At 42.0% G+C, this 25,220-nt stretch overlaps 1 protein-coding gene across 4 annotated transcripts; it reads left to right on the top strand.

The window, feature by feature from the left end:
- Window positions 1-203: 203 nt before the first annotated feature.
- PROSER2 (proline and serine rich 2) lies at window positions 204-24,525 on the top strand. Of its 4 annotated transcripts, none has more exons than XR_009933135.1 (6): window positions 204-309; window positions 9,509-9,724; window positions 17,250-17,312; window positions 19,603-19,855; window positions 20,737-23,302; window positions 24,187-24,525. XR_009933135.1 is itself a non-coding variant. In XM_062491702.1 (5 exons), exons 2-5 carry the CDS (start codon window positions 9,545-9,547, stop codon window positions 21,726-21,728), a joined length of 1,488 nt encoding a protein of 495 aa, XP_062347686.1. In that variant the 5' UTR covers window positions 204-309; window positions 9,509-9,544; the 3' UTR covers window positions 21,729-24,525. The 4 variants fall into 4 exon arrangements, 2 of the variants coding, with proteins under 2 accessions (XP_062347686.1, XP_062347687.1); XR_009933134.1 differs by having other exon boundaries at window positions 20,737-23,440; XM_062491702.1 differs by having other exon boundaries at window positions 20,737-24,525.
- Window positions 24,526-25,220: the final 695 nt, after the last annotated feature.

The following is a 25,220-nucleotide window of genomic DNA, read 5'->3' as shown; positions in this document are numbered from 1 at the left end:
GCTCCAACACACTGGGCTCCACTCCTGGGGTAACCGCAGCCGCCTTTCGGAAGGGCACAGTCCCTCCCTCACGCCCTGCTCCGAGCGCCGGGACAAAGGCGGCGGTCCCGCCCGGGCGAGGCGGGGCCGGGCCGGGCCGAGCCACCGCCCGGCCGCTTTATCCGCCCGCCGTGGGTGGCGGCCGGCGCAGTGCGCATGAGTTCGGGGCGGCAGCTCGGGGGAGCCCGCGGCGCTGCTCCGGCTACCTGCCCGCTCTCCGCCCGGGCTCGTTCCGCCCTCGGCTGGGGTGAGGCGCGGACCCCAGAGCCGGTGAGTGCCGCCCTGCCTTAGGGGCTCCTCCCGCCCTGCGCGGGTCCTGGCTGAGGGGTCTCCGCTCCCCCCGGGTCTGCTGCCGTGAGGGGAGAGCTCGGTCTCTCGGCGGGGAGAGGCCGCGGAGCTGCGCGCCCCTGCCAGTCCGCCACGGGAATGGTTCGGCGTCGCTCTTATTACTTACTAATGGATTTTTAATTATCCTTCCCTCCTGTTCCGACAGCAGCGGCGGCCGGGACGCCGGGTGCTCCGTGCGCTGCGAGGGCTCTGGGCGGGAGCGGGGACAGGGACCGGCACAGCCCCTAGAGCAGCTCTGAGCTTGGGTTACTCTTGGTACGCAGGCGGGGAGGAGAAAAACTATTAGCAAACTGCTGCCCTGTCGTGTGTGAGGCTTGGTTTCCCACTATGGAGCTGTTAAGATTTTTTTCTTTTTTAACCCTGTGGATTTCTTATTCTTCCCTAGCATAACTTAAAATTTGCTTCTGCTAACCGGCAACTTTAAGAAAATATATTTAAGTGAAGGTTTCATACCGATAAAACTGATTTATGCTGTTCCTACCTGCCTAAGGGTGATGAGGAACAGCTGCTTCCCCTTTGCTTTCCGATTGTCTGCAATGTGAGGTTTGCATTGGAAAAGCTGTTGGTGTAAACAGTAGCAGACTTTAGTTCTGGGTACTTTCCTCCCCTTCCCCTTGTCAGGTGCCTTTTCCATCTGGAGGTGGTAAGCATGAGATGGCTGGTACTTCTTAAGATCTTAATCTTAGGTGGTTCGGGCAAGGTTTAGTGCTTGTAAAGAGAAAGCACAGCCTTAAAAACACTCTCGGGATTTTCATTAATCCAGGATCTCAGGGGCATGTTTCCTGAGCAGTTTTTGTTTTAGTGTGGCAGTGAGATGAGGTTGCTGGAAGGGGAGCTCTCTTGTGCTCGGTCCTGTGCATGGGTGCAGCAAGACATGATTGCTGTGGTAACAAACCACGCAGATGAAATAGGCAAGAGATAAGACAGCCTCTTCCGAATCTTTGTAAACATTTTCCAAGGATTTTAAGCTACAAGTATCAGAAATGTAACAGTCACTTTCTCTCTTCTCCCTTATATGAGAGACACAGAAGGTTTTCTTTCCAAACCCTAAAACATAAGTCTTAGCTTTAAAAGCTTTTGCAATTTCTGGCTTATGTTAATTAAAACCTATTATTTTAAGACTTTGACACAGATCCTTGATTAACACAGCATTGTAGATGGCCTTCCTTGTACAGGTACTACTTTAAAGAATTACGATAGTGGCTTTTTTCTTTCCTGTGCAGGAATTACTGTTGTATAAGGGGGGAGCTGATGTTTAAACAATAAAAGGAGAAAAGAAAAATGTTGTTTGCTTTGGTCTCTAAGGAATGAAGGTATTACTTATTTCTCAGAAATAGAATAGATTTTCCCAGAAGTGTCTTTCTTATCAAGGATTAGTTTGGGGGTTTTGCTATAGAGAGTGATTGAGTAGAATAAAGTTTCATGACTAGAAGTACAAGTAAAGCCTGGCATTAGGGAGGGAGATTTCTATATTGTACCTCTGTTTTGTCAGTAGTAAAACTCTTCTCATCTTGTTAGTTATAGCTGTTGTTTTCTCTGCATGCCTCTGAGAGAAATATTAACCAAGAATGTTGGCAGACAGATTGCTGGTTGGATATAGTAACTGGAACAGCTTTACTCCCGAGCAGTTGACAAGTCTCAGGCTGACTGACCTTCTGAAATACTGGAGCATGAAAATAAATGAGCATATGAATGTGGCTTTCAAAGCCAGACAGACAAGCTGTTACTGTTACCAAATCCTCCTTCCTTTTTTTTTTTTTTAAATTAAAAAATAAAAGCAAGTGACTTTAATTTCTAGTATAACTAACTGCTTAAATATATTCTTTTCAACTGTGTGTGTATAGATTATCCCTGTATCATGTAAAGTCCAGGGCCGAGACTCTACTGCTCTGTTTTGCTAGTGCTGTTTTCAGCTTTGTTTACCTTGGGCAGGCGGACCTTTATGTCGTTACATGGGAATGAAATGTCCAAAATCAGTTAATTTTTAAAGTAAACACTTGTGCTTTGTACTTCAGACATCCTCTGCTTTCTTCCCCACACCAGCACAGTGGTCAGAAAAAGAAACATGGGAGAGCAGTCTAAAATCCAGTAGTGAGACTGTGACACAGCTGTATGGGGGCTGAAAATTGTGTTGCTATCCTAAATACTGTGTAAAACAGGATTTGGCTCACCACTGCTATGACTGTAGCAGCAGTTACATAATGAAACTCTAAACCCCAGCAATGCTGCACCTGTAACAAGACAGAAGTTGACTAATTACAGAGGCGTCTGTGCCTGAAATTGTTTATGTACGCTTCATAGTTCTAAAGTGTTGCCTGTCACAGATAGCACCACCCTGATGTTAACAGGGGAGGTTTAAAAAAGAGTAACTTGAAAATAGTGGGATGCTTTCCTTGTAGAAATTTGCCTAAGGACATTTGAAGTCAGAGGAGAGCTCAGCCATCACCTTGGATGTGTTTAAAGCCCTATATAGGACTAAATAAGACAGCTCTGGGTATAACACCTAGTTCTCTCACTGAGCAGCTACTGGTCATCAAATCTTAACTGGAGAGTACCAGTGAGCCTTATCATTTTCCTTAAGTAAGACCTTAATCTACAGAAAAGTAGCTGCTTTTCACTGGCTGTAGTTGTATTTTCAGTTGAGGCAGGAAGGGATATTCTGTCACTGTAAATGAGTGGGAAATGTGAGCACTTCAGGGGTTTTTGGTGGTTTAATCCACTATGTTGTGTAGGAGCCTTTGCCACTGGCCTTCATTTCGGGCAACGAGATTCATCTGATGCTGTTGCTGATGTAGTGAACTGGGAACAGAGTTGATTTGCAAAGCAAAAGGCAAAGGTGTGTGAGCACATGCATCACAGATGCCTTTTTTAACCTCGATAAATTCTGTCTTGAGGATGGACCAATGTGCTTAGCATCATCAAATCCTGCACTGGTACTTCACTGCCTTAAAAGAAGGAGCATTTACCAAACACTGCAGAGAGAAGTATGAGGTAGTGACGAGCTATGCTCTTGCGCTGGCTTGGTTGTATGTAACAAAGTCTCTAAAGCATAGGGTCTCAAAACAGTGAAAAGAATGTTCTTGAAAATATAGGGAGACCAGTTAAGAATGAAGCACAGTATGGAATCCTCATTTTCTGGTATCATCAGACTTGGATAAAGGTCAAAGTGTGACCTTAGGTATTATTTCTGAGCAAAGCATGATTTGGATAATTCAGTGTAGTAATTGAATTATTACTTAGGTGATGGAAATGTTCGTTTGTGATTGTTTCCTTTCTTTTAAAGTGGTTGCTACATTTAATTTGAGATCCAATTCACCGTACCATTTAAATGTGTGATGGAATGTCCTAGTGAAATCAGACAGATCTAAGTTTTACTGAATTGGTACTTTGCCCATATAGTTCTTTTTAAAATGTATGTACACAGGATTAGTTATTTTGCTGTTGGCAGCTCTCACAAATTCTAGTGCAAGTTCTATGAATGATATTCAGTGTGTTTCTTGAGGCTCCAGCTTCCAGATTTAGAGGACTGAGAGAATCTTTGTTTTTAGCTCTAAAACTAACGGATTTTGTGGCTCCCCAGCCTGTAAAGGAAAGTTTGAATTGTCACAAGTGTGCCACAGAAATCAGAAAGCTTAAAACAAAATATTGGGGTTACATACATTGAATTCTGGGAGACTTGCATGGTTGTTGTCACTCTGTAATTACTTTGATGTAGCTGCCTATCTGTCATGGGCTGCCATGAGAGCCCCCTGAGTTCACACCTGGCTCAACATTGTTCAGTCCTACTTGTCACCTGTTCTGCAAATTAATATTGATGTCCAAGGAAGTGTCTATAAAAATGCTGTTGGCCTGGCTCTCATTTAGTAGATCTTACTGTCATGGATTCTGCGTCTATTTTTTTTTTTGTTGTTCTTTTTATATCAATGCTCAGCATTTCTGTTTGTCTGGCCATACTGTGGGGACAGTCCTGCTCTAAACAAGGGCAGGAATATTTCTGGGTTAAATAGCCATGACTGTTTCAAATACTCAAGATTTTTCACGAGCAGATAAAGATGGTGAATTATACTAAATGTTATCATAAGCTTCTACACTAATGATGTAGAGAAGAAAAGGCAGAATTTAACCACGTTGGCCAGTTTTGGTTTACTTTGGTTTCTAAACATCAGCTGTTGTCTGTTGTTGCTTCAGTTTTGTTTTTCTTTCTGTAGGAGCAGCTTATAAATTTACTGTCTGATTCTGTGAGGGTTTTATGCAATTCAGCAAAATCTCATCAGTTTATCCTGCGTACTCCTGGAATTAGTCAACTTGCCTGTGAGGTTTGGCCTCTGTAGGCAGTCCTTTTATCTAGTCTGTTCTTCTACCAGAAAGCTTAAATCTTACTGTATGTCACAAGAGTAGGGTTACCCTAAAGCTCAAGGACTTACTCAGTATTTCACATGCTGAAGGAGGTAAGAAGAACTCAGTTGCTGTTCAAAAGGAGGAAATGTGTCCACTGTAAGTAACCATCCATTAGTTTTGAGGAGTTTGGAATAGCAGTGGTTCAGTGAAGACATGTCATGGGCCAGCTGGTTTTGTTCAGCTCTGGTCTTGTACAGCTGGTTCAAAGGTATGTTGCAGAAGCACTTAATACAAGGAAAAATTCATGAGGTTGTTAGACACAAATACCTGGCCTGTTTTGGGAAGCCCTGTGGTCTCCTGACCACAGCATGCAGGAATCTGAATTAATTCCTACTCTCCTTTGCCTTGTTTTACTACTCTGCTGCCAACTGTCAGAGGCTGATAAAGGTCTCCAGTCTGCCCCTGTGCCATCATTTTTATAAAATTCATCCCATGGTAACACTTTCAATGACCACAGAGTGTTTCCAGATGTTTTTTCCAGATGCTTAACTCTCCAAACTCAACAATGACCATGAAGTGCAAGGTGACTGACAGTGTCTGCAGAGCTGAGTGGGTGCATTGCTGTCTGTGCACAGCTGACAGATTAAACCAACCTTGAAGTTCATTGTCTCTTCTTCTTTTCAGTTGAATCACTGAGAAAGAGCTGGTTAAGAACAGAGGCAAAATCTGTGTGATGCTCAGAATACAATGAGGCTTAGAAATCTATATTGAGAAATGCTTCATGCAAAAGAGTGTTCTAGAAATTGTACATATAGTGAAAGGGACAGACTGATCTTGTGCCCTTTTAAAAATGCATGATAATTTTCTAAAAATTGTCAACTCACCTTAAGTATATTGTGCAGTTAATGGCCTGGTGCTGTCTGCTGACTTCTGGCTCCTGGCTTACGTAGCAGTTGATTTTTAGCATTTAAATGTCTTGCACTTTTGTGGGATTGATCTTTTTGCCTATTAAGCTAGTCTTCAAACAGGATTGTTAATAAAAAATTCTTTCAATCTCCTGCTACTATAGAAACAGTCCCTTGTAAATGCTAACATTGAGCTTCAGTGAAGAAGTAGCCTTAGTCAGCAAAACTATAAAAATATCCTTTTTGACAGGACAGACCGCACCTTATCTTTGATGGCAACTTAATACATTCTCTATGAATTATTTGCTTCTGTCAAAGCAAAATTAAATCTTTGGAGGTGAAACTCAGTGCTAACTTCAGAATCTTTCAATTTCCTCCTACTCTCTGAAAAACATGCATGATATGTGACTTGTATTGTTTTAAATATCTCATGAAGGCTATCTCTAGTGTAACCAAGAAGTGATCAGTTCAGATGATAGAATCACGTCTGCCCTAAGATGCAGTTCTGGTTTAATATCTGGGATCCTCTCTCCAAATAGTACTGTTCCTGTCACACTTCTATGCCATGGTCTGATATTTTTTTATTATTAATCCCTAATGGTACAGGCACACATCTCTTAAGCCAAGATAAAAAATGCCCAGCTACAATGACTGAACAACAAATCCCATTGTGAGCAACTTTCATATTTAATGCATCTCTGAAGGTCAGGAGGAACGGCTGTCTGTTGTCCTGCTGTTCCTGTTCTCTCTGGGCAAGGTTGCCTTATTTTTGAACCCTGATTGTTACCTTGGCAATCTTACTGAAATGGACAGTGGGGTCTGGAAATTCATTAGATTCTTGGCCATTTCTACCTTTAACTTATAGTTTTTCACTTAATAGAGACAACAAAGAGAGTGAAGGGATTTCAGTGCTAACCATGGTTAGGAGAGGAATTTGTTTGTAAAACATGCTGTATGTATTGCAGTAGTGCCAGGCAGTCTCACATCAGCTCTAGTTGCTCTAGAGTCTGTATGAAGGTGTAAGAGTTTCTCAAAGCATAAAAAAACACAGCAAAGGGCTGAAGAAATAACGTATATAAATGGATTATGATTTTATTGAAATGTGCCTTTGATGTGTTAAAGATGATGTAAAAGGTAGAAGGGAGGGGAAAAATACTTCCCCCACACCTTTTCTGCAGGCTCACAGGCCATTGCACAGCTCCCAAGCTCTTCTGAAATGAGTAAAATTCCCAAAGAAGCCACAACTTCCAACACAAAGGCAGGACTGGTGCTGTAATGTTTGATACTGGCTCTTGTGTGGGCGGCTCTCTGAACCAGTTGCCCTCACTGCCTTTAGTCATTGTTCAGGAGCTTTGTGAAACATCTGAACTGGAGCTCCAGAATGAGTAATGGCAGCTTGCTGGGAGCAGAGTTATTTGTTGGTATTTAGAATTTGTGCCTTTAATGTTTATTTCTGCTGAATCTGGGTGTTCCCGCTGTCCTGAATGCGAATAGCCTAGCATGAACTTAGTCCTGGTTAAACTGAGGTGTTGCTGTTGGAGGAAGCAGAACAATATTCATAAATACTTCTCCCTTAAAATCTGGGCCTCTTAATTTGTTTCTTGGTAACATTGATTACTATATTCTCCTGGTTAGTCATTAAATGTGGGTTTTATTTATGATATCTATTGTAATCTGCAGCAGTGACCTCTCATAATGTAGTCCATAAAATGTTCATAGTTTTGAGTGTAATTCTAGAAATCTCACTGTTGTCCATAGCATCACTGAAGGACTGAACAAACATGGCATATTCTGTTTATATTGGGGAGACCTGGATAAAAATTTGATGCTGCAACTTAAAGGTGTTGAAGAGAAATAAATATTTACCTTGTGTTGGAAGTCAGTAGAAGTACTCACCTCTTGCTGGTCTCTTTTCCATCTGAACATCACCTTTAGAGTCATAGGATGGACTCTAAAGTCAGTGGGAGTTTTCTGTGAATTTCAGAGGTGTTGATTCTCTGATAGTCTTGCCTTCTGAAAATTATATGTGTATTTGTGTGTGCTTGTTCACTTGTAGGATTTCAGAGGAGTCGAGATTTTCACTGATAATGTTGGCTTCTAAAAATTGCATGGATTTTTCTTGTGTGGATGCGTTTGTGTGGGGCTTTTCAGCACCATGGGGTTTGTTGTAGATGGAGCTGCTGTTTCAGGATACGTTCCATGCTTGGTCTACTGTTTTTCTGTTTAACTTTCTGCAGCAGCCAAAGTGCTCCTGTGTCTGCCTGTCATGAGAGTTTGAAAACCAGGACCCATGAGCATGTTTCTGCCTCCCTGGGCATCACTTAAAGCCCATTATCCTAAGGATGCATTGTATCAATAACTAGAGTTCTTAATGGGAAAGAAAATGTTATTTTTGTGTAAAACTAAGGCTAAATTTGACCATTAGACCTAATGCTGATAAGAAGGGCTATGAGATGTTTTTGTTGTGACAACCCAGTGCTCTGGATTGTGGATGTTCTTCCAAGACTTGCTGGACTGTAGCCTAGCTACATTGTGTGGGAGCTTTCCCACAGGACGTGTTGATGCTGCGGCACTGGCGACGCACCTCTGGTAATGTCATAGCCCTCTCCTGGGAGGAGGGATCAGCGGGATGGAATTGTTGCTCGGTATTGGCAGATGTTATCTCACTGCTACGAAACACTAATCAGCTTACCAGAAGGCTCTGGTTTCTCAGCCCTCAGCCCACAGCTGTGGGGAGCAAGGAGAAATAATCCAATTGAATTGGAAATGCAGGCTTGACTTTGCTTCTCCTGTCGCCTCTTGAGCCATAATAAAGGGAGAAGCACTTGGGAAGCGGGAGCATCTCATTTAATTTGTGCAGTGTCAGGGGAATGGTGTCCATTTCTCAGCTGGCACCTCAGAACCAGCTGTTTTGAGGAATGTGTCACTGCTGTTCACGGGTCACAGGCAGGGTGGGTGAAAAGCTGGACTGTTAGCAAGCAAGGCAATTTCTCGTGGCAAAGGGTAGCTTAATGTATCAGAGCGAGAAATGAGCTACGTTCTACATTTTGCCTACCCCCTTCTCCTGCTGTCAGTGCATAAAGATGACTTTTGTGTTTGTGTCCTTGAGAATAAAAAAGTTCTGCCGCAGTGTTTTGGGAGATCATGACAATTCAGAGGTTTTACAGAACTGGGCACTGGGAAAGCTTAAAAAACTGGGGGCTTTCGCTCCAGGGAGTGCTGGTGCATATGTCTGTTTCAGTAAGTGTCTTCCAAATGCACAAGTACTGTTTCTTCATGGTTGAGTGAAATAAAAGCTTTTTGAGGCTTTAAAATGCATTTGTAATGCGCTGGTGCAAAAATGGCACCAAGTTCTGCTCATGGATCTTTCACCAGAAGCAGGTGGCATAGAGCTGCTTCAGTAGCACGAGTGAACTGCAGCAGTTAGGAAACGAACGGGGCTCTGTTTCCCTCATGTGATCCCATAAATAGAATTCTTGTTTAAAACCAAATGAAGATGAAGGTACTTGAGCTGGTCCAGTTGGTATCTCAGCCAGTGGGATTTTATTACTCTTAATGATGTGCCATTATGGAAAACACAAACTGAATTTGTAGGACAAGGATATATGCAGGGTCCCTTGCTTCTGTCTGTCCACAGACATCTGGTTTGGAAGCATGACAGATGGGGTACAGAGCCTTTCTGTGTGGGATTTTTAGTAATCTTTGAACAAAGCCAGTTTCTAAAGAGATGCCCATAAAGCAGTATATGTGTTTCAGGGCATGAAGATATGCTCTTTCTGAACTCGTGTGGGATCTTTTTTTGCCACTTATTTTCCATTCCTTTTCAAGTGTTTTAACAAGCAGATTTAACCCCATAGCACATTGTTCTCTGTTTCCAGACATGAACAAAGAGAGCAGCCCAACGTAACACACTGATGGCGTTCTGTGCTATGTCAGGATCAATAAGTCAAGAAGGTGTGATGCCTAGGAACCTCCTGGTGGGTTCTCCTGAAATGGCATCTGAAATCTCTCCAGAACACACGCGTGGGAGTGTGGAAAGGGCTGGCACTGTGGAGAATCATGGCAGCCAATCTAGATGCAGAAACCTTGCTTTGGTAAGTGTTTAATGAGCCTTGTGCTTAGTGATAGAGGTTACATTAATAGCTCTGTCCCACATCATGCATTTTTGTTTTATTAAGGTTGATTCTTGCCATTTCTAATCCTAAGTGGTTGCTGGTGTTGTCTTGCTTGTTAAACTCAAAGGCCAGAAATAACTTCTCAGCTTTGGTGTAACAGCTTGTTATTCTGGCCTGATTGTCTCTGAGAGCTTGGAGAGTGCTTCTTTCCAGCCCTTCCTCCCAGAGAACCAGGAATGGCAGTAAGTGCTGCTCTGCCCTTGCTTTCTTAAATAGCTCATAAAGAAACTTAAGGATAGTGGTTGTTCTACACACTGCTTTTGGCTTAATCTCTTTGTTGACACTCCTGAATAAAGGTCTCAGCTTATTCCACCTTAATTAGATGAGTAACAAATATGTCACCATAAACAAAGCCGTGCTCGCATTAGTGAGTATGAGTGTGTGGCCATTTAAATCGTGAGTGAGTAACTGAGGGAGTAGGATGCACTTCTGCATTTTTCCCAATTAGCAGGGTGAATCAGGCAGTGAACTCAACAGCACGTTTTGTGCTGTGACAGACTAAGCCTAGAAAGCAGGTATGGTTCCAGCCATTTGAAAAGCATCCATTTTTGATTGAGAAGAGTGCATTCTGTTAAATATGCTTGCCCTAAGTGGAAATCTAAATCTCTGTCTTGCCTTAAACATGGAGTTAGGCTTTCTGTCTCTTTCCCTCTGCCCTCCCTGATAGTTTCCTCTCAATGTGGTAGTTTTCTACGAAAAAGTTGCAAAACCTGTATTTGCCTGTGTACCTCAGACAGACTCATGGTTTTGTGCTCCTTTGTGAGTTTTCTGGCAACGGGAAGTAATTTGAATGCTGTTCCTTTTTTTGTTGTTTCTACTGAAAATACTTACTGTTAATATGATGCTGTATCCTTCAGCTGTGTTGCTAGTTAAAATAAGCATAACACAAAATAACAAAAACATACACAAAACAAGTATGACAGTATTCGGTTCCTTTACTGTTTCTGATCTGGCCTAGAAAAAGGTTGTGATGGGTCAGGGTGGGGGAGGTTAAGTACATAATTTGGACTCAGGAAGCTAGTATATGTTGTTTATTTTATGAAAGCTAGTTGAATTTTAGAAAATTATGGTGGAAGTAGTACTTTGCTAGAGAATTACAACTGAATTTTACACAGAATTGCAAGTTAATTTTGCTTATTACTCTACCACTAGTTTCCAGGTTAACATGGTATAGTCAATCATTTTTCCTTGGGTTTTATTCTTAGCTGCAGTAGCAGGCATGAGACTAGATATTTGAAAAAGTCAGTATTGAATAACAATGCTATGTATAAATCAGTCTGTTTGTACAGTCTCATCCTGGGTCTGCTGTGTCAGAAAATGACGTAAATCCCCTTAGTCCAACTAGATCCTGCCATGTGATAGCCCATATGATGATGCATCAGATAGAATTGGAATCCCTTCCTACTCTGTAATGCAGTAATTTATAGATGGAGTAAAAGTTGGCTGCAGGCTTAGGCAATTCCCATCAGACCTGTGAATTAGCAATTCACAGAGCCTTTCATGTGCATGAAGACAGTGATTTGTTTACCAACAAATTTGTGATGCCACAGATCCCCTTCCATGATTTTTCTTCCAGCGGTGTAGTATGTGGCATGTCCAATCAGGCTGACAACTTGCATGTGTGGAGTAACAAGTTGGACAGTATAAATTCTTCTCAATACAGGCATAATTTCAGTTTCTGAATTTGAGAAGGGGTCTGTGTTAAACTGAGCATAAAGGAAATTCTGTCTCTTCTGCTAATTGCTGGAACACGCTCCTTGGAGACATCATGTTCTTGCTTCAGTAGTTTTGTTATAGAAGTTCAGAAGATGCAGAAGCTTTGATGGCCTAATGAGAAGAAAGGGATCAATAACTGTGTAGACAAAGAATTTCTATTATGCCCATTCTGAGAAAGGAGAGGATGTATTTTCAGGCACACTGGACCTTCACTGGACCCTGAAACAGAAGCAACTAAAGACCTAACTGCCTCTTCATTTATCACTTTCCTGGCTCTGTTCACCTAGAGACAGGGCAAGAAAGGTCAGGGCTGGCTTTGATTTTTTTTTGGGTTTTTGTAATGACATTGCAAAGGAAAGAAGTGTGATAATGCTGCTTATGACAGGCCCACACTGCTGCAGGTTTCTTCCTACTTGATTGTAAAAAAAAAACCAGGCACTTAAGCTTCTCAGTGTCAAACTGCATTAGTCACTAAATATAACCTTTGTATTGCATCTGTGGAATTCAAACAAACCCAGGGATGTGATAATAGGGACAAACTCTTGGACTGGCTTTAGCCTTTGCTGACTGCTCACAGCTGGTTTGGCTGACACCTGCATCCTGTGTGTCTGTGCTGGCACTGCTTGCTGGAAACTGGTTGTCGGTTTAGGAGTGACTAGGAGATGGACATCAATTGCCACGTGCTAAAAAGGTCTTAGAATTCTGTTTGTGGGATACTTTCCAGTCAGCTGTTGTCACTTCAGTTTAATTTTGCCAGATTTCTCAGCTTCTCCTACCTATGATTAGTGATGCTTTCAGTTAATCTTTGACAACTGCAGGCCTCTAAGCCAAATTTGTTTTTTAATGGAAAGCAAGATGCTGCCTTGATTTTACAAGTATTTCCATAGAAATTATAGATGTTTAGGTCTTGATTTATTCTGCCAAATCTGTCACAGGAGGTTGAGTTGAGATGGAAGGAATGTATGCCTTGATATGTTCATCTCACATGAATGTTAGTAACCATAAAAGTTGTTCTATATGAGGGCGTTAATTTGCACATATATTTTGGTTTCTTTATTAAAAAGAGGTATCCATGCATCTACTTGAGAGAAGTGAGTTTTCTTGATGCACAGAATCAGTTGCACTTATCCAAGGGTAGAGCAAACAAAAACACTCTGTTCTTGGCAATTCTAGCTTCCAAAACTCAGTCTGTAATAACACTGCCTCACATGTGGTATAAGAATTAACTCGCCATGAAATACAGTTGCAGCAATTTAAGGGCACTTAATTTGAAGATAAAACTATGTCTTGGGTTTTTTTGAAGCGATTTGTCTTGTTCCACTGACTGAATAGGCACAGACCAGCTTCTTAAAGTCAGTCCTTCTTTCAGTGCTTCTCTCTGATAATTGGACTAGGTATCTGTTCTCAGCCATGAGTAACTGCTTTAGTTTCTAAGTGTGAATAATGTGCCAGGACAATTGTGCTACCTGTGAAAACTGTGGCAGAGGTGCTGGTTGTACCTGAAGTGAGCTGTGCTAATTGGAGCTGCACTAATAATGTGTGTCAGTGCCTTGGATTTGTTGCTACAGCTTCAATACTTTACCTTCTGTATCTGTATACTTCGTCTTATTGAATGATGGCTTTGAGGGATAGTGAGCTCTTGTTATTCTTGGTAGATCACACTGTGTTTTATATCTTGTATTTTGCCTTTGGATCAGACAGATCTTTGGTTAATGCTGCAGTTCATCACCACTCTTCTTGGGGCAGTGGTGACCTCTAGAATTTGTTCAAGTGACTATGTCATTTGATCACTAATCAAATGGCTTAAACTGGGAGAGGCTGAGACTCTAAAAAAGAGTTTTTGCTTGTTCTGATTGTTATTTTTTCACAAGCTTTCTCTCTGGCTCTAACAAGACTTCATAGCCAGGCACTGAAGATGGTTTGTCACTCCTGGATCCCTTGTATGGTACAGGTGACATTCTGAACTTTGGTTACATAGACATGAAGGGCAACTATGCTGTGAGTAGTCTGAGCTGGCTCAGTGTTCACACACTCAGCTGTTTAACTCAGGGGTGACCTGGTTGTTTTGTTGTTATGATGTCTCTTGTAGCCTGAAAATTTGTTGCTATGATCCTTATCCTGTTTTGAATCAGTACAGATAATTCAGATACAACAGACCTGGCATTCTAAGTGCTCCATGTTCGTATCTCTTTACCTCAACCTCCCTGAAGAGAATCTACTGGAGGTCCAGTGTGGATTTAGGGGTTCTGGAAAAAGACAGATTGTGTTCTGTTAGCCCACTACTACCTTTTTACCTCACAATTTGAATAAGCCTTGTGATGTGGAGCTGCACTTCAGGTACATTCAAGGGAAAGTCCTGAGAAAGACTCTTTTCATGAAATTCATGCGTTTTCCCCCTTTGACACTGATACTCCACAGGTTTTACTGTGCTGCAAGACCTTTCACCGTGTCCGAGGACTTTGCCAAATAACAATACACAAAAAATGAGAAGAATTTTTGACAGTTTGCTTTGTATGGATACAGCTGCCTTGGGGCAGGTGGAAGCCATTCCTTACAGGGTGTGGAGAGAACTATGCTATGCTTCATCCACTTTAAGCTGATCTTAGTATGACCTGGAAGCAGCGTGCCTTGGAAAATAAGAGTCTGACTCTAAGCAAGGAATGATCTTGCTGTTAAATGTGCTAGTGAGAATATAGATCCTGAAGGCAGTCTGGGTCCTCTGCACAAACTGTATCCTTGTGCTTCAAAGCAGGATCTGGTACATAGGGATTATTCCAGCAGGTGGGCAAATCTGCTTATTAAACTGTGCTGATAGGCATTCCTGAACTTTCAGAGTGTTTTCTTCATGTACTTCCACTACCCTTCATGGAATACTTGCATTAAGTATTTCTGTATTCCACATTTTTGTTACGTGAAAGCTAACTTCTACTAATCTCACTTTCAGTGAATGTAGAGATTTGTTGTGATTATATGGGTGGTCAGCTTTTTATATATTAAAATACACACAGGGGACTCTGGGCTGCATCTGCCCACCATTCATTCTCCCCTGTTTTAAATGTAATGTGCTCCATTATTTGAGCCTTCCTGTGCAGCTAAGCTTGCAGCACTTGGTGCTTTGTTCTGGACCCTGTCCAGCTTGGCTGCATCCTTTCCAAAGTTTAGCAATCCTAACCTGAACTCTGTGTTCCGTATGAGGATGTGCTGTCATGTCATCACCCTGGTTAATATATCCCAGAATAAGATCTGCATCCCTGAACAGCAGATTTTTTTCCCTCTTTATGGCACTTAAACTGACAGAATCACAGATTGTTCAGGTACCTTGCAGTAACTTCATCTCAGCATAATTTTTTTTCATCTCTGAGTTCATTTTTGGGGGCTGTGTCATAAAGGCTTCACATCAAGGTATGTGACATCTTGTGCTTGCACTTAATGGTCAAGTCAATAGCCCTCTCATGAGAAGTGATCTTGGTGTGAAATATGATTTTTAATGGGAATTATTTAGCGACTTTGCCTGGAATGTCTCCCCATTTTTCTCAATGTTATCCTAACACTATTTCTTTTTCCCTTAAATTTCTATAGGCTGATCAGCCTAAGTTGGTTTATAAAAAAGATATCTTCGGAGTTTAAGTAGATATTCATCTTGCTTTCTTTAAAAGTAGGTTAGGAGCAATTTAGTCAGTTTATGATTTTAGCTCATCTAGTTTATCTTTTAAGTACTTGTAGATAATTTGTTTCCTCACTTAGGACCTATTGATTATATGTTTTGCTCCCTCTTAGGAAGCACACGGGTACAATTATGCTTGTAAACTGAAGAAAACAACACTCAATATTATAGTCCTCTTCACCAAATGAATGGTATTATTGAAACCATCAGATAGTGGGTTGTAGAGGAAGCACTTTTTGACACAGCACACAATTACACTCTGGAGCTCCCTGCCACAGAATGCTGTGAATGCCAGTCATTTCCATGGCTCAAACAATAAGATGAATTCATGCTAGAAAAGCTCATTAAGGGCTATTAAATACACAGATGCTGGGAAGTCTTTAAGCCATGTATGGCTGGAAACTGGAAGGATTTAGGGGAGGAAAAAACTATATCCACCCAATCTACAGCAACACCCCCCCCAACTCTCTCCCTAATCCTGTGTGTTCATAGCTGCTGAAGGCTACTGAGCTAAATGGGCTTTTTTGGTTCCTGTGTAGTTCATGTTTTTAGCTGTAATTCACGTGCTTCCAGCTTCAGTAACACAGCAGTACAATCCGTTCCACTTCCCTTTCCTGTAAATCTAGTCAGAGGTACTTGACTTATGTGTTAAAGCTTTTATACATGTTCTGATACAGTTCTTACACACAGGGCTTTCTTTTCACCCCTTCTAACAAGTAGAACTGCCTTGTTATTAACAGACTGGCCCAAGTGGTGTTACACTGGCCTTTGTACTACACATTAGAATAGTTTGCTCTCTTCATGGTTCTTTTGAGAAACATCCAGTCACTTCTTTCCCATGGAATTGTCCCTATTAATTCTTCAGTGCTGTCAAGTGATTGATAAATCAGTTGAATCTGGTGTTCTCCTGGTATTTTGCTAATTAGAGTTTGGTTCCTAAGCAGGTTTTAGAAGTTTTTTGTTTTTTTTTTTAAGAACTGCGGATGTCTTGGGATTTCCTGTGGTGTTCTGTTTCAGTCAAAGCTGTCCTAGTCTTAGGATTTTAGATCTGGATGTGATGTTCACAATTTCTTCAAATGCGTAGGAAAAATTGTGGGCCTCTGGATATTAAGTTATTGTTTTGAACAGGTAGGAAAGGAATCAATGAATCTCTTCTATGAAATAGATTCTGTTCTTCTTTTCTTTCTCTTATTTTTTTTCCCCTCTTTTATACCAAACACTGTTATTACAGACTCTTTCCTGTTTGGCGTAAGCAGGAAATGTTTGGCTGCACAGAGGACTAAAATATTAATGCCAGCTGAGCATACTCAGCTATTTCAGTGGTTTGCATCCCAAATTTCTTATGTCCAAGCAGTGTTTTTTATCTTCCCAGTTCAATGTAATTTTAAGCTGAGGCACAAGATTCCGGTTTCAAGTTCAGGCTGTCTTTTGGCAGTAGTTTTAAAGTTTGTAGTGTTAGGTGTATGAGAGATTTAGTTTAGGGAGGTATGTTTGTGTATCAAGAGTAGGGAGCAGATGGAAACTATGAGGTGAATAACTCAAGTAGCTAAAAAGACTTTTGACTATTAAAAACACAGATTCATCAAGCAAAAAGGAGGCCTGGAAAACCAGCCTGGAAAGAATAAGACCTGTTCCAGTACTTGGAATATATGGAAAATGAACTAATTGCAAATAGACTTGATAGCCTTCATTAAAACTGGCACCTTTAAGTAACAAAAATTCCTCCCATCTTTCTGAAGGCTTTTTACTATAATACAAGTAATACAGGTGGGAATAATGCAAGTCACTGCTTGCTTTACATCTCTGAGCTCCTTTGGTTTGACCAGCCTGAGTAGTTTTTTTTTTTCCACTGTGATTGTGTGTCTAAATTGGGATTGTTTCCTTGGCTGGCAAACTGAAACATGCCTTGCCTGAGGGAGTTTCTATCCAGACTGGATGCCTTGCATCTCAGTGCAGTGCCCTAGCCTAACACTGCCTGTTCTCCAAAGCTGTTGGTTTTGTTTTTTTTTTTTTTTGTTTTTTGGGTTTTTTTCCTGATGAAATGTGACATTGATCGTCTTGAAGGGAAACTGCATGAGGAAACAGACACAAGTGCAAACAGAGACGAAGTTGGCCTTTCACATCTTGGTATGCTATTTATTACAAATGTGTTTGCAAAGGGATGGTTACTCAATTTAGATTCTTTACCTAAAGGGACACTGCTCATTTCAGCAAGATCCAAAAGGGATGGTAAAATCAGGCAAAGCTCTTCTGCAAGTCTTACCTGGCATGGAAAAATGTTCAGTCTTGCAGCACAGAAAAGGATGGAAGGAAGTACTTTTGGAAGTCTTTGCTTCCTTGCTTTATGCTTTGCTCAGCTCTTGATCAAACAAGTTAAGCTCATGTGAGAGCAGTTTTGTTTTTTTTTTTTTTTTTTTTAGGTGCACACAGTAATTCCTGTACCATGCTCTGGATTTGTTGCCACTATAAACTTCTTAAACACAAGCCCCTCTTCTTTTCCTTTAAGTCTGTATAATTCTGGCTCTTGCAATGAGCTCACCCTCAACAAAAGATTCTTGGAGCCCTGTTCAGCTCCAGCTCAGGGCTACCTAACAAGGGCTCTTTTCCTGTCATTCTCTCGCCTACTAGACATAGCAGCCCTATGAGTATTTGGGTGGGGAAGGAAGGAGATTGCAACATCCATTGAGGGGGAAAAAAACACACACAAAAACCCAACCAAAAAACAGAAAAGGAAGGCTTGTCTGTCTCTTGCTTTTCAAGTGCATCTGTAAAACTTTCCTTGGCCTTTGAAAGCTGACATGTGGTGGGTGCAAGCTGTGGACTACGTCAGCCTTTGAAGTTCATCTTTTAAACCAGCAGTGGCAAATGGCATCCAAATTTTAGCTTTTGTAGCAGCTTTGCTGCAAGCTGGAATAAGTTGCTTATTCTGACAGTACACTGTGGACTGTAAGACTAAGAAATAACCACACCTCTGTACATCTTTCCCAGCCACTAAATGTTCTATTGGCCACATGGGCAAAGGCAGCTAAGAGCCTCAGAGCATTTATTTTTTCATCTGTAACATTCTGAGTACTTAGAGATCAATTACCACTGGGTACAATGCGGCACATTATATTTCTTAATCTATGGGCATTACTTTGCTGCAGAGCTACATTCTTATTTTTAATGCTGAGAATGGGGATAAAAAGCTTTGTGCAAGGAGTTAACAGGTAAAGCTGCACACAGGTTTTTTTTTTTAGTCTAATCTAATGTAAGATGATCTAAACAGGCATGGTGAGTTTGAAGCAAGTTGTGCTGCCTTAGCAAGAACGTGCTACCTCTTGGATATTTGTACTGCATACCTTTATGTATTTACCTAAACTCTCCCAGCCCTCCACTGAGAAGCCTTTTTACCCAGTCTGCACGTGCAATGAGGTGTCCTTGGTGCTTCTTGTTGAGTTTCCAGTATATGCTTGCAGAAGAGAAATTCAATCCAGAAAAGGGAAAACCTCACTTGCTTTTCAATGATATATACTTGCATTTCAGGACTTACACAAGCCTCTTGGGAAATGTCTTTCCTGTATCCATTGTCTTAATGCAGTGCCTTTCTTAATCATTCTTTGTCATCTCCAAGTTTCTGGAAAAGTGAGTGTTTCTTGGGGTGGGGAGAGAAAGAGTTAGTGCATTGCTGCCCAGCTTTGCATAGTGATAATGTGTTAATGAAGTTAATTAGGAGCAGTGACTCAGAGAAAATGAAGACTGGATAATCCAAGCGATTATTTATCACTTCTGTGGTCTAGAAGGATTATTTCCTGCTATAGAAAATAGCCTAAGGCACTGTTCTGCTAGGGAACAGGTCTTCATATTTGTTCTGGGGTTTTTGTTTATGTAACTCAAAGGTAAAATCTTTAGAAACCCTCTCCCTCCTTACTATTACCTCTTTATAATCTCTTATGTACCCCTGGATAATTTATAGTTTGTAGTGGCAGGGACACTTCTCAGCTCCAGCTTTGCCTCTAGAAGCCAAGTCACACTTTGGACTTGAGCAAAAAGGGAATCAACCCATTTCTGGGACTGTACTGAGTGCACCCTTTTCCTCCCATGTTGCTCCCCAAGCCTTGTGCCTGACACAGAACATAGTTTGCCCCAGTTTGGAATCAGAAGAAGCCATCCTAACCCTTGCAAAAGCACAGGTGAGTGTAGGGTGCTGCTTTATTTTATTTTTTTATTATTATTTAGTAGCTCTTATGGCTTTTATGATCTCTTAGTAATTTGTTCTGTACTCAAATGAAGTCTTCCTTGCTAAACTAAAGGATGTTAATACCAGTTGCTGCTTTTTTGGTTTTTAAATTTTTTTTGTCCTCTAGCATTGTAATGCCTAAATGTCTCTTTGGGAAGGTGCCAATTTTTCTGTTTTTGTTTTCTTTTTTCCCCATAGGATGATGAAAGTTTGAAGTATTTAACTCATGAAGAACAGGATGTTCTCATGTTCTTTGAGGAAACCATAGATGCCTTAGAAGATGACTTGGAGGAGATGGCCCTAGGTGACAGTGGCATCCACTGTCAGTCCCCAAGGTCAACAGAAGAAAATGTATCCAGTCATTCAGAGACTGAAGATATCATTGACTTAGTGCAGTCAACACCTGAGAGCAGTGACCATGAAGGCCCTTCCAGCAAAGACACAGAACCAGGTAGTTGTGTTTCTTGCAAGTATGGGTTTTCCTTTTGATCCACTCCTCACTTACTCCAGTTCTCCACAGAAACAGCTCAAGAAATTCTGTGCCTTCCTTACTACCTCAAGATAAATTTGTTACTCATCAGGAGCTGTAAGGAGTGCGATTTTAATTTGCCATGGGGTTTTTTTGATTCTTGCTACTACTGTAACTTTTTTTCTAATTTTTCCTTTTCCCTCACGGGGGTCATGCATCTGATGAAGTTGTTGATTTGACTGAAGACTGAGTTGTCACTGTTGTGCACAGTCATTGCAGCAAGGTAGACTGTATTCACCAACCTGTTCATGCTCTGCTCTTCAAGACTTTTTGAGATTTTCTCCAAGAGTTTTAAGATAACAGATTGTTTTTAGTGTTACTCTGTGCGGGACTGAGAGGCACACGATCCTATCAGTGAGTTTGTGACAAGATAGCATATGGCATGTTGTTTTTGTCACCCTGTAGAGTGTGTGCTCTGTGTTTGGACAATTAATCTGTCAGCTAGTACACGCAGTGGGATGTAATGTGTCCTCTCCTGGCTGTTCTAATAAAAATTAAGAACTGCAAAGCTCGAATGAAAGAGCAGCCATTGAAGCACAGTGAAGCAACACACGGACTATGAGTGAAAGGCAGAGGGATGGCTGTGATAGTGACACACCTTGTTAACGTGGTGATTCGAGCTGTAGCATTGCCTATGAGATGCCATTGCTGGAGCTTCAGAGTTTTAGTTTCTTCTGGCTGTGTGTGCTGAGGCTGAGCTAGAAAGGTAGGGAAAGGGGAGAAATGCTGCTAAAAGAAGCATTTTAGCTTGAGTTCTGCTCTGTGTGAAGAGTTAATGACATCTCTGCTGCTTTGCCTTTTAGTGTTGGATGCCACTCGTGGAGCTGAGAGCCCTCAGCCAGCTGTATCTACTGGGCTTCCTCCACACACCCCTGCACCACCACCAACCGTGTCTGAGACACTTCCTCTTCCTCCTCCACCCCCTCCTCCAGTGCAGCATCCAAAGCTGCTCCGTTCTGTCCCCACTCCTCTCATCGTGGCCCAGAGGATCTGCGAGCAGCAGGTGGAGAGCTGGGCGCGCTTCCCCGGCGCCCTCAAGGAAGGGAATTCTGACAGGAAGAAAGCCCCAGTAGCCAATGGTGATTATTCCACAGCACCCAAGCACCCTCCTGCCCCCGCCCCCAAACTGCACCGGTTCCCAAGCAACATCAACATAACAAATGTCAGTGGCAAGGAATTCAGCGAGACCATTTCCAAAGCAGCGGTTAATGTCCAGGAGCGGCGGGCTCAGGTGCTGGCCAACATCAATGGGGGAGCTCTTCTGGCAGCTGAACTGGAGGAGAAGCTGCACAAAAATGATTTCTTGTCACGTAACAGAAGCTCTTCCTTACGGGATCTCTCCTCTGAGCAAACACGCTATGAAGCCCTGACAAAACTCGGCCTAGTTAAGGGAAAGCCAGCTCAGGACCAAGTGGACCATGCCCCAAGCACTCGGCAGCTTGATGTGCAGCCCAAGCAGTCTCGGGCTGTTACCAATGGGTATCAAAACATCAATGAGGTTTTAAAAAGTGAGCCCAGCCCTTTCCTTCCTATGGGAAAAACTGTAACAATCAAACCAGAGGTGGCTCTTGCCACTAACAAAGTCAGCAGTGCTCAGCAGAGCCCAGAAAAAAGTTGTAATGATTATAAACAAGCTGGTGTAAGCCTGGACATGAGGAGGAGGTCGGGTTCACTGCCTAGACCTTCAGGATTTCGATCCCAAGGGATAACGGTGAAGTTTTCTGGCCGTGGCTCAACCGAAGAAGCCAGGAGAGAGGCACTCCGGAAACTTGGACTGCTGAAAGAGACTGCGTAACTGGATGGGAATGGTGGCAGTGGGGGGAAAGTCATAACATGGCTTTGTGCTAGAACAGTCCCAACAGGATTGGGATCAAGTGGATTGGAAGAAAAAAGGCAAAGTTCTCTGTTTCAGGCAAGCCAAGGGAAGTATTGGACATTGTGGAATGTCCACTTGTGTTTATCCCAGAAGGACTGGCACCACGTAGGGTCATGTACAGTAGTGGGGTTTGGCTCTCCTTCCTACATTCATACTCATCTGTTGTTCTTTGTGACTAAGAGGAATTTTATTTAATTAATGCTGGACTGTAGCAGGCAGCATCTCGTTAATGAAGTGTACAGTTCAGTATTGTTGTACATAGCAAACTGAATGGCAAGTCTTGCTTTTGCTCTTTCTGAAGCCAAAACAAAGAGCTCCGTCTGTCCTGCCCACATGTCTGTCTGTTTGTCCATGGGAGCTCGAGATAATGTCACAACTGAAAGTTGAAAGCTGAAAATGTGACTTTTTGTTGTCTGTTATCTGGCTTGGCTTCTTTCCCTGCCAGCAGTGGAGTCTTCTGCTCCCTCACTCTGCCCTTGACGCAGAGCTGTGCACAGGGTGGCTTCTGCTTTGACCTTCTCCTGGACAGAGCAGCCCAAGCTTTGGATGGGTGACTGAGTCACTCTGCTGCTGCACCTGCAGTTACCCCTCCCTTCCCAGCCACCTGCTTCTCTGTCACACCTGAGCGACCCAAGTGTCCAGGGAAGGGCACCAGGAAAGACTCAAGGATGTGCACCGAGCACCAGATTTCTCACTGACAGCCAAAGAGTCTCCTGACAATCTGTGACCCCAACTTCTCTGTCCCAGGGAGGGTGTCACAGCAGGGAAGCCATAGGAACAAGTTAACTTTGTACCAAAAGCCAGCCCTGTATGTCAAAAGTCTTCTCTTTTACATTGGAGTTCCTGGGAAGGAGCTGGTTACTTTCTGAGAACTTCCTGTACTACACAAATTATAAGTTCTGTTACTTCTAAAACTCCTTTGGTCTTCCTGTAGTTTGGCAGCCCTAATAATCCTCTGTTCACAGCCTTATTTGATTCTGCCCTGCCAATGCATACCAGAAGTTACAGCCAAAATTCTTGCAGGCTATGTGGCGTTTCAGGAGAGCTGCATGTAGGAGCACATCATTCCTGAATGGTCCAAGTTGGTGGTGTTTTGCCTTTGTTCAGTAGACAAGCTGGTAAAGATGGTTCCAAAGTATATCTGTTTGTTAGTATGTTTTTGGTTGTTTTTTTTTTTTTTTATTATGGCAAAGCTGCCCTTTCACATTGAAACTCCTTCCCTTTTTGTATTACCTGAAAACATCAAGAATAGCCACTTTAAAATCAAATGCCAAACTCTTGGGGGTTTTTTTGGTGGTTTTTTGGGTTTTTTTTTTCTTTGTTATTCCTTCATGTTTGATTTCCTGGTGTTTTGGATTTTTTTCTAAAGGGAAAAACTGACATACTCTGCACTTTGTAAAGCCTCGACCAACCCACTCCTTCTCCGAAGTACCTTAGCAATAAACCTTGGAGAAGAGGAGGGGTGGCTACAGCAGAAACTGACACACCCTATGGTGAGGAGCTCTGACATAACTGTGATAAACAAGTTTGTAGTTCTTGTGATAAAGTATTTCAAACTTGCTGAGCTGTGCTTGTAAATGAAGCTGTCATGAAGGAAAAAACCTTTGTGTCATACTCAACCTGCCTCATAAGTAAGGGTTTTTTGTTTTGTTTTCATTATCTGCTTGCTGTTTGAATTTTTAATTATGTTTTTACGGTATCTGGCTGGCTCTGTTACGTAGTTATTCTTTTCAGTGTTTTCACCGGGTAAGTGATCATGTTCCTCACTGTGACAGGCTTGCTATACATAAGCAATCACTAATTAAAATATGTGGCCATTCCTGAGCTGGCAGAGCACTTGGGCATGCATAATCAAACGTCAGAGGTGCGGCTGAAACAAAGAAGGCTGCTTGTGTGCTGCAAGTAAAGCACGGGCTTGTTCTGCTAAGCTCTGAGTCTGTAGTCCTAAATCAGAAAGACAAGGGAGCACAGAAAATACACCCAAGCACGTGCTGCAGTGCAGGCTGGAATGGAGGCTGACATGTGGAAGATGCATCATAATTTATTAACATAACCTGCTAAGTAAATTTAAATGTCTCATGGCCTCTGTGCTTTTAAATCCTGGTAAAGTAAATTCTTCATTATGAATGTGAAGCGCGTACCAAGAAATCTCCACATCTAATCATTTCTTGCCAGCTCTTCTTTGAGTTGCTTGCAGCTCAGAGTACTTGCTAAGCAAATGGGGGGGGGGGGGAAATCCCTGGCACTGTTTCACTGAAATTCAGTCCAGCTCAATAACTCTGTAATGCCACCCTACTTAAAAATACCCCAGATATTTAATATCTAAAGTTGTTGTATGCTGAATTAGCTGGATCGTGTTCTCTCATCCTTTGTGCAGGGCTGTGTCCTCAACTGGTGAGAAGTGAGAGTTAGATCTTCATTAGGTAAAGCAGTTTCTGCCCAGGGAGGACTTGGAACGAGGTATTCATTGTAGCCCTTCATCATAGCAGAAAAACTCTTCTCTGTGCCTAAAACTGTAGTAAGTAAAGCCATGTACTAAATGAAGTTAAGGCTAGCTGCTAATAACCTGTATATAAATTTAGCTCTGTTTTGTGTATCTTGTTTTGTCTGTATATGTTGCTGTGATTTTACTTTCTCCCCCTTTGTGCTGGAGGTACTGTCTTGCACAAATCTGATAAATCATCTATTAAACTAGAATAAACCCAATGAAGTGATAGCTGATGGGAGGTGCCGCTGTGTTCTTTGCCACCCGGTAGCATGACTCTTTCTTGGAGGAGGGAGATTACTTTTTCTTAATGGCTAATACTGATTTAATAACCTTTTATTTTGAAACTGTGGATGTGTATGAGCCAGAGCCCAACCCTGTCATGGCAGGTGCTGGAGGAGGGACCAAATGAAAAAAGACTCTGACGAGAGATGTGTATTCTCACTTCTGGGCTTCAGCAGCTGTGATCAGGGTCCTTGCAGGAATGAAATTCATCCTGTACAGTGTTTGAATTAGACAAAAGCCCCTCTTGCACAATGTTTTGCATTATTAAAATGACCTTTCCAAGAGGAAAGAAGATTTTGTTTTTTTTATATATGTGAAAGAAGAATATCTTTGTTTCCAAGGCTGTTACCATAAGTGTGGACCTGCTGACTGTGGAAGTTTTCCTTGTTGCACAGGTCAAAGTTCCCTGTCAGAGAACATTCCTACCCATCCCTTCTTACATCTGCATTTGCTGCTTTTCTGTCTCTTAAGGAAGGATTTCTTCCTAAGAATTCAAGTGTTGTTGAGCATTTATCCAAACATCATGTATCATAAAAGACAGAATAGAAATCACTCAAGAAAAAAGAAATAACTTCCCATTTGCTTGAGCTGTGTTTTTATCCCTGAGGCTGGATGTGGTGGTAGCCAAAAAGCAGCCGCAG

Source organism: Cinclus cinclus, chromosome 4 (assembly GCF_963662255.1).
Source record: "Cinclus cinclus chromosome 4, bCinCin1.1, whole genome shotgun sequence".
NCBI lineage: Eukaryota > Metazoa > Chordata > Aves > Passeriformes > Cinclidae > Cinclus > Cinclus cinclus.
Note: the sequence above shows the minus strand (reverse complement) of the source record. Positions and strands in the feature narration are given on the sequence as shown.

What these genes read in the sequence shown, in the direction of transcription:
- PROSER2 (XM_062491702.1), top strand. Translation starts at nt 9,545, where the DNA reads ATGGCGTTCTGTGCTATGTCAGGATCAATAAGTCAAGAAGGTGTGATG. An exon ending in GATGCAGAAACCTTGCTTTG is followed by an intron (nt 9,725 to 17,249) that starts GTAAGTGTTTAA and finishes ATCGTCTTGAAG; the next exon opens with GGAAACTGCATGAGGAAACA. An exon ending in AGTTGGCCTTTCACATCTTG is followed by an intron (nt 17,313 to 19,602) that starts GTATGCTATTTA and finishes TTTTCCCCATAG; the next exon opens with GATGATGAAAGTTTGAAGTA.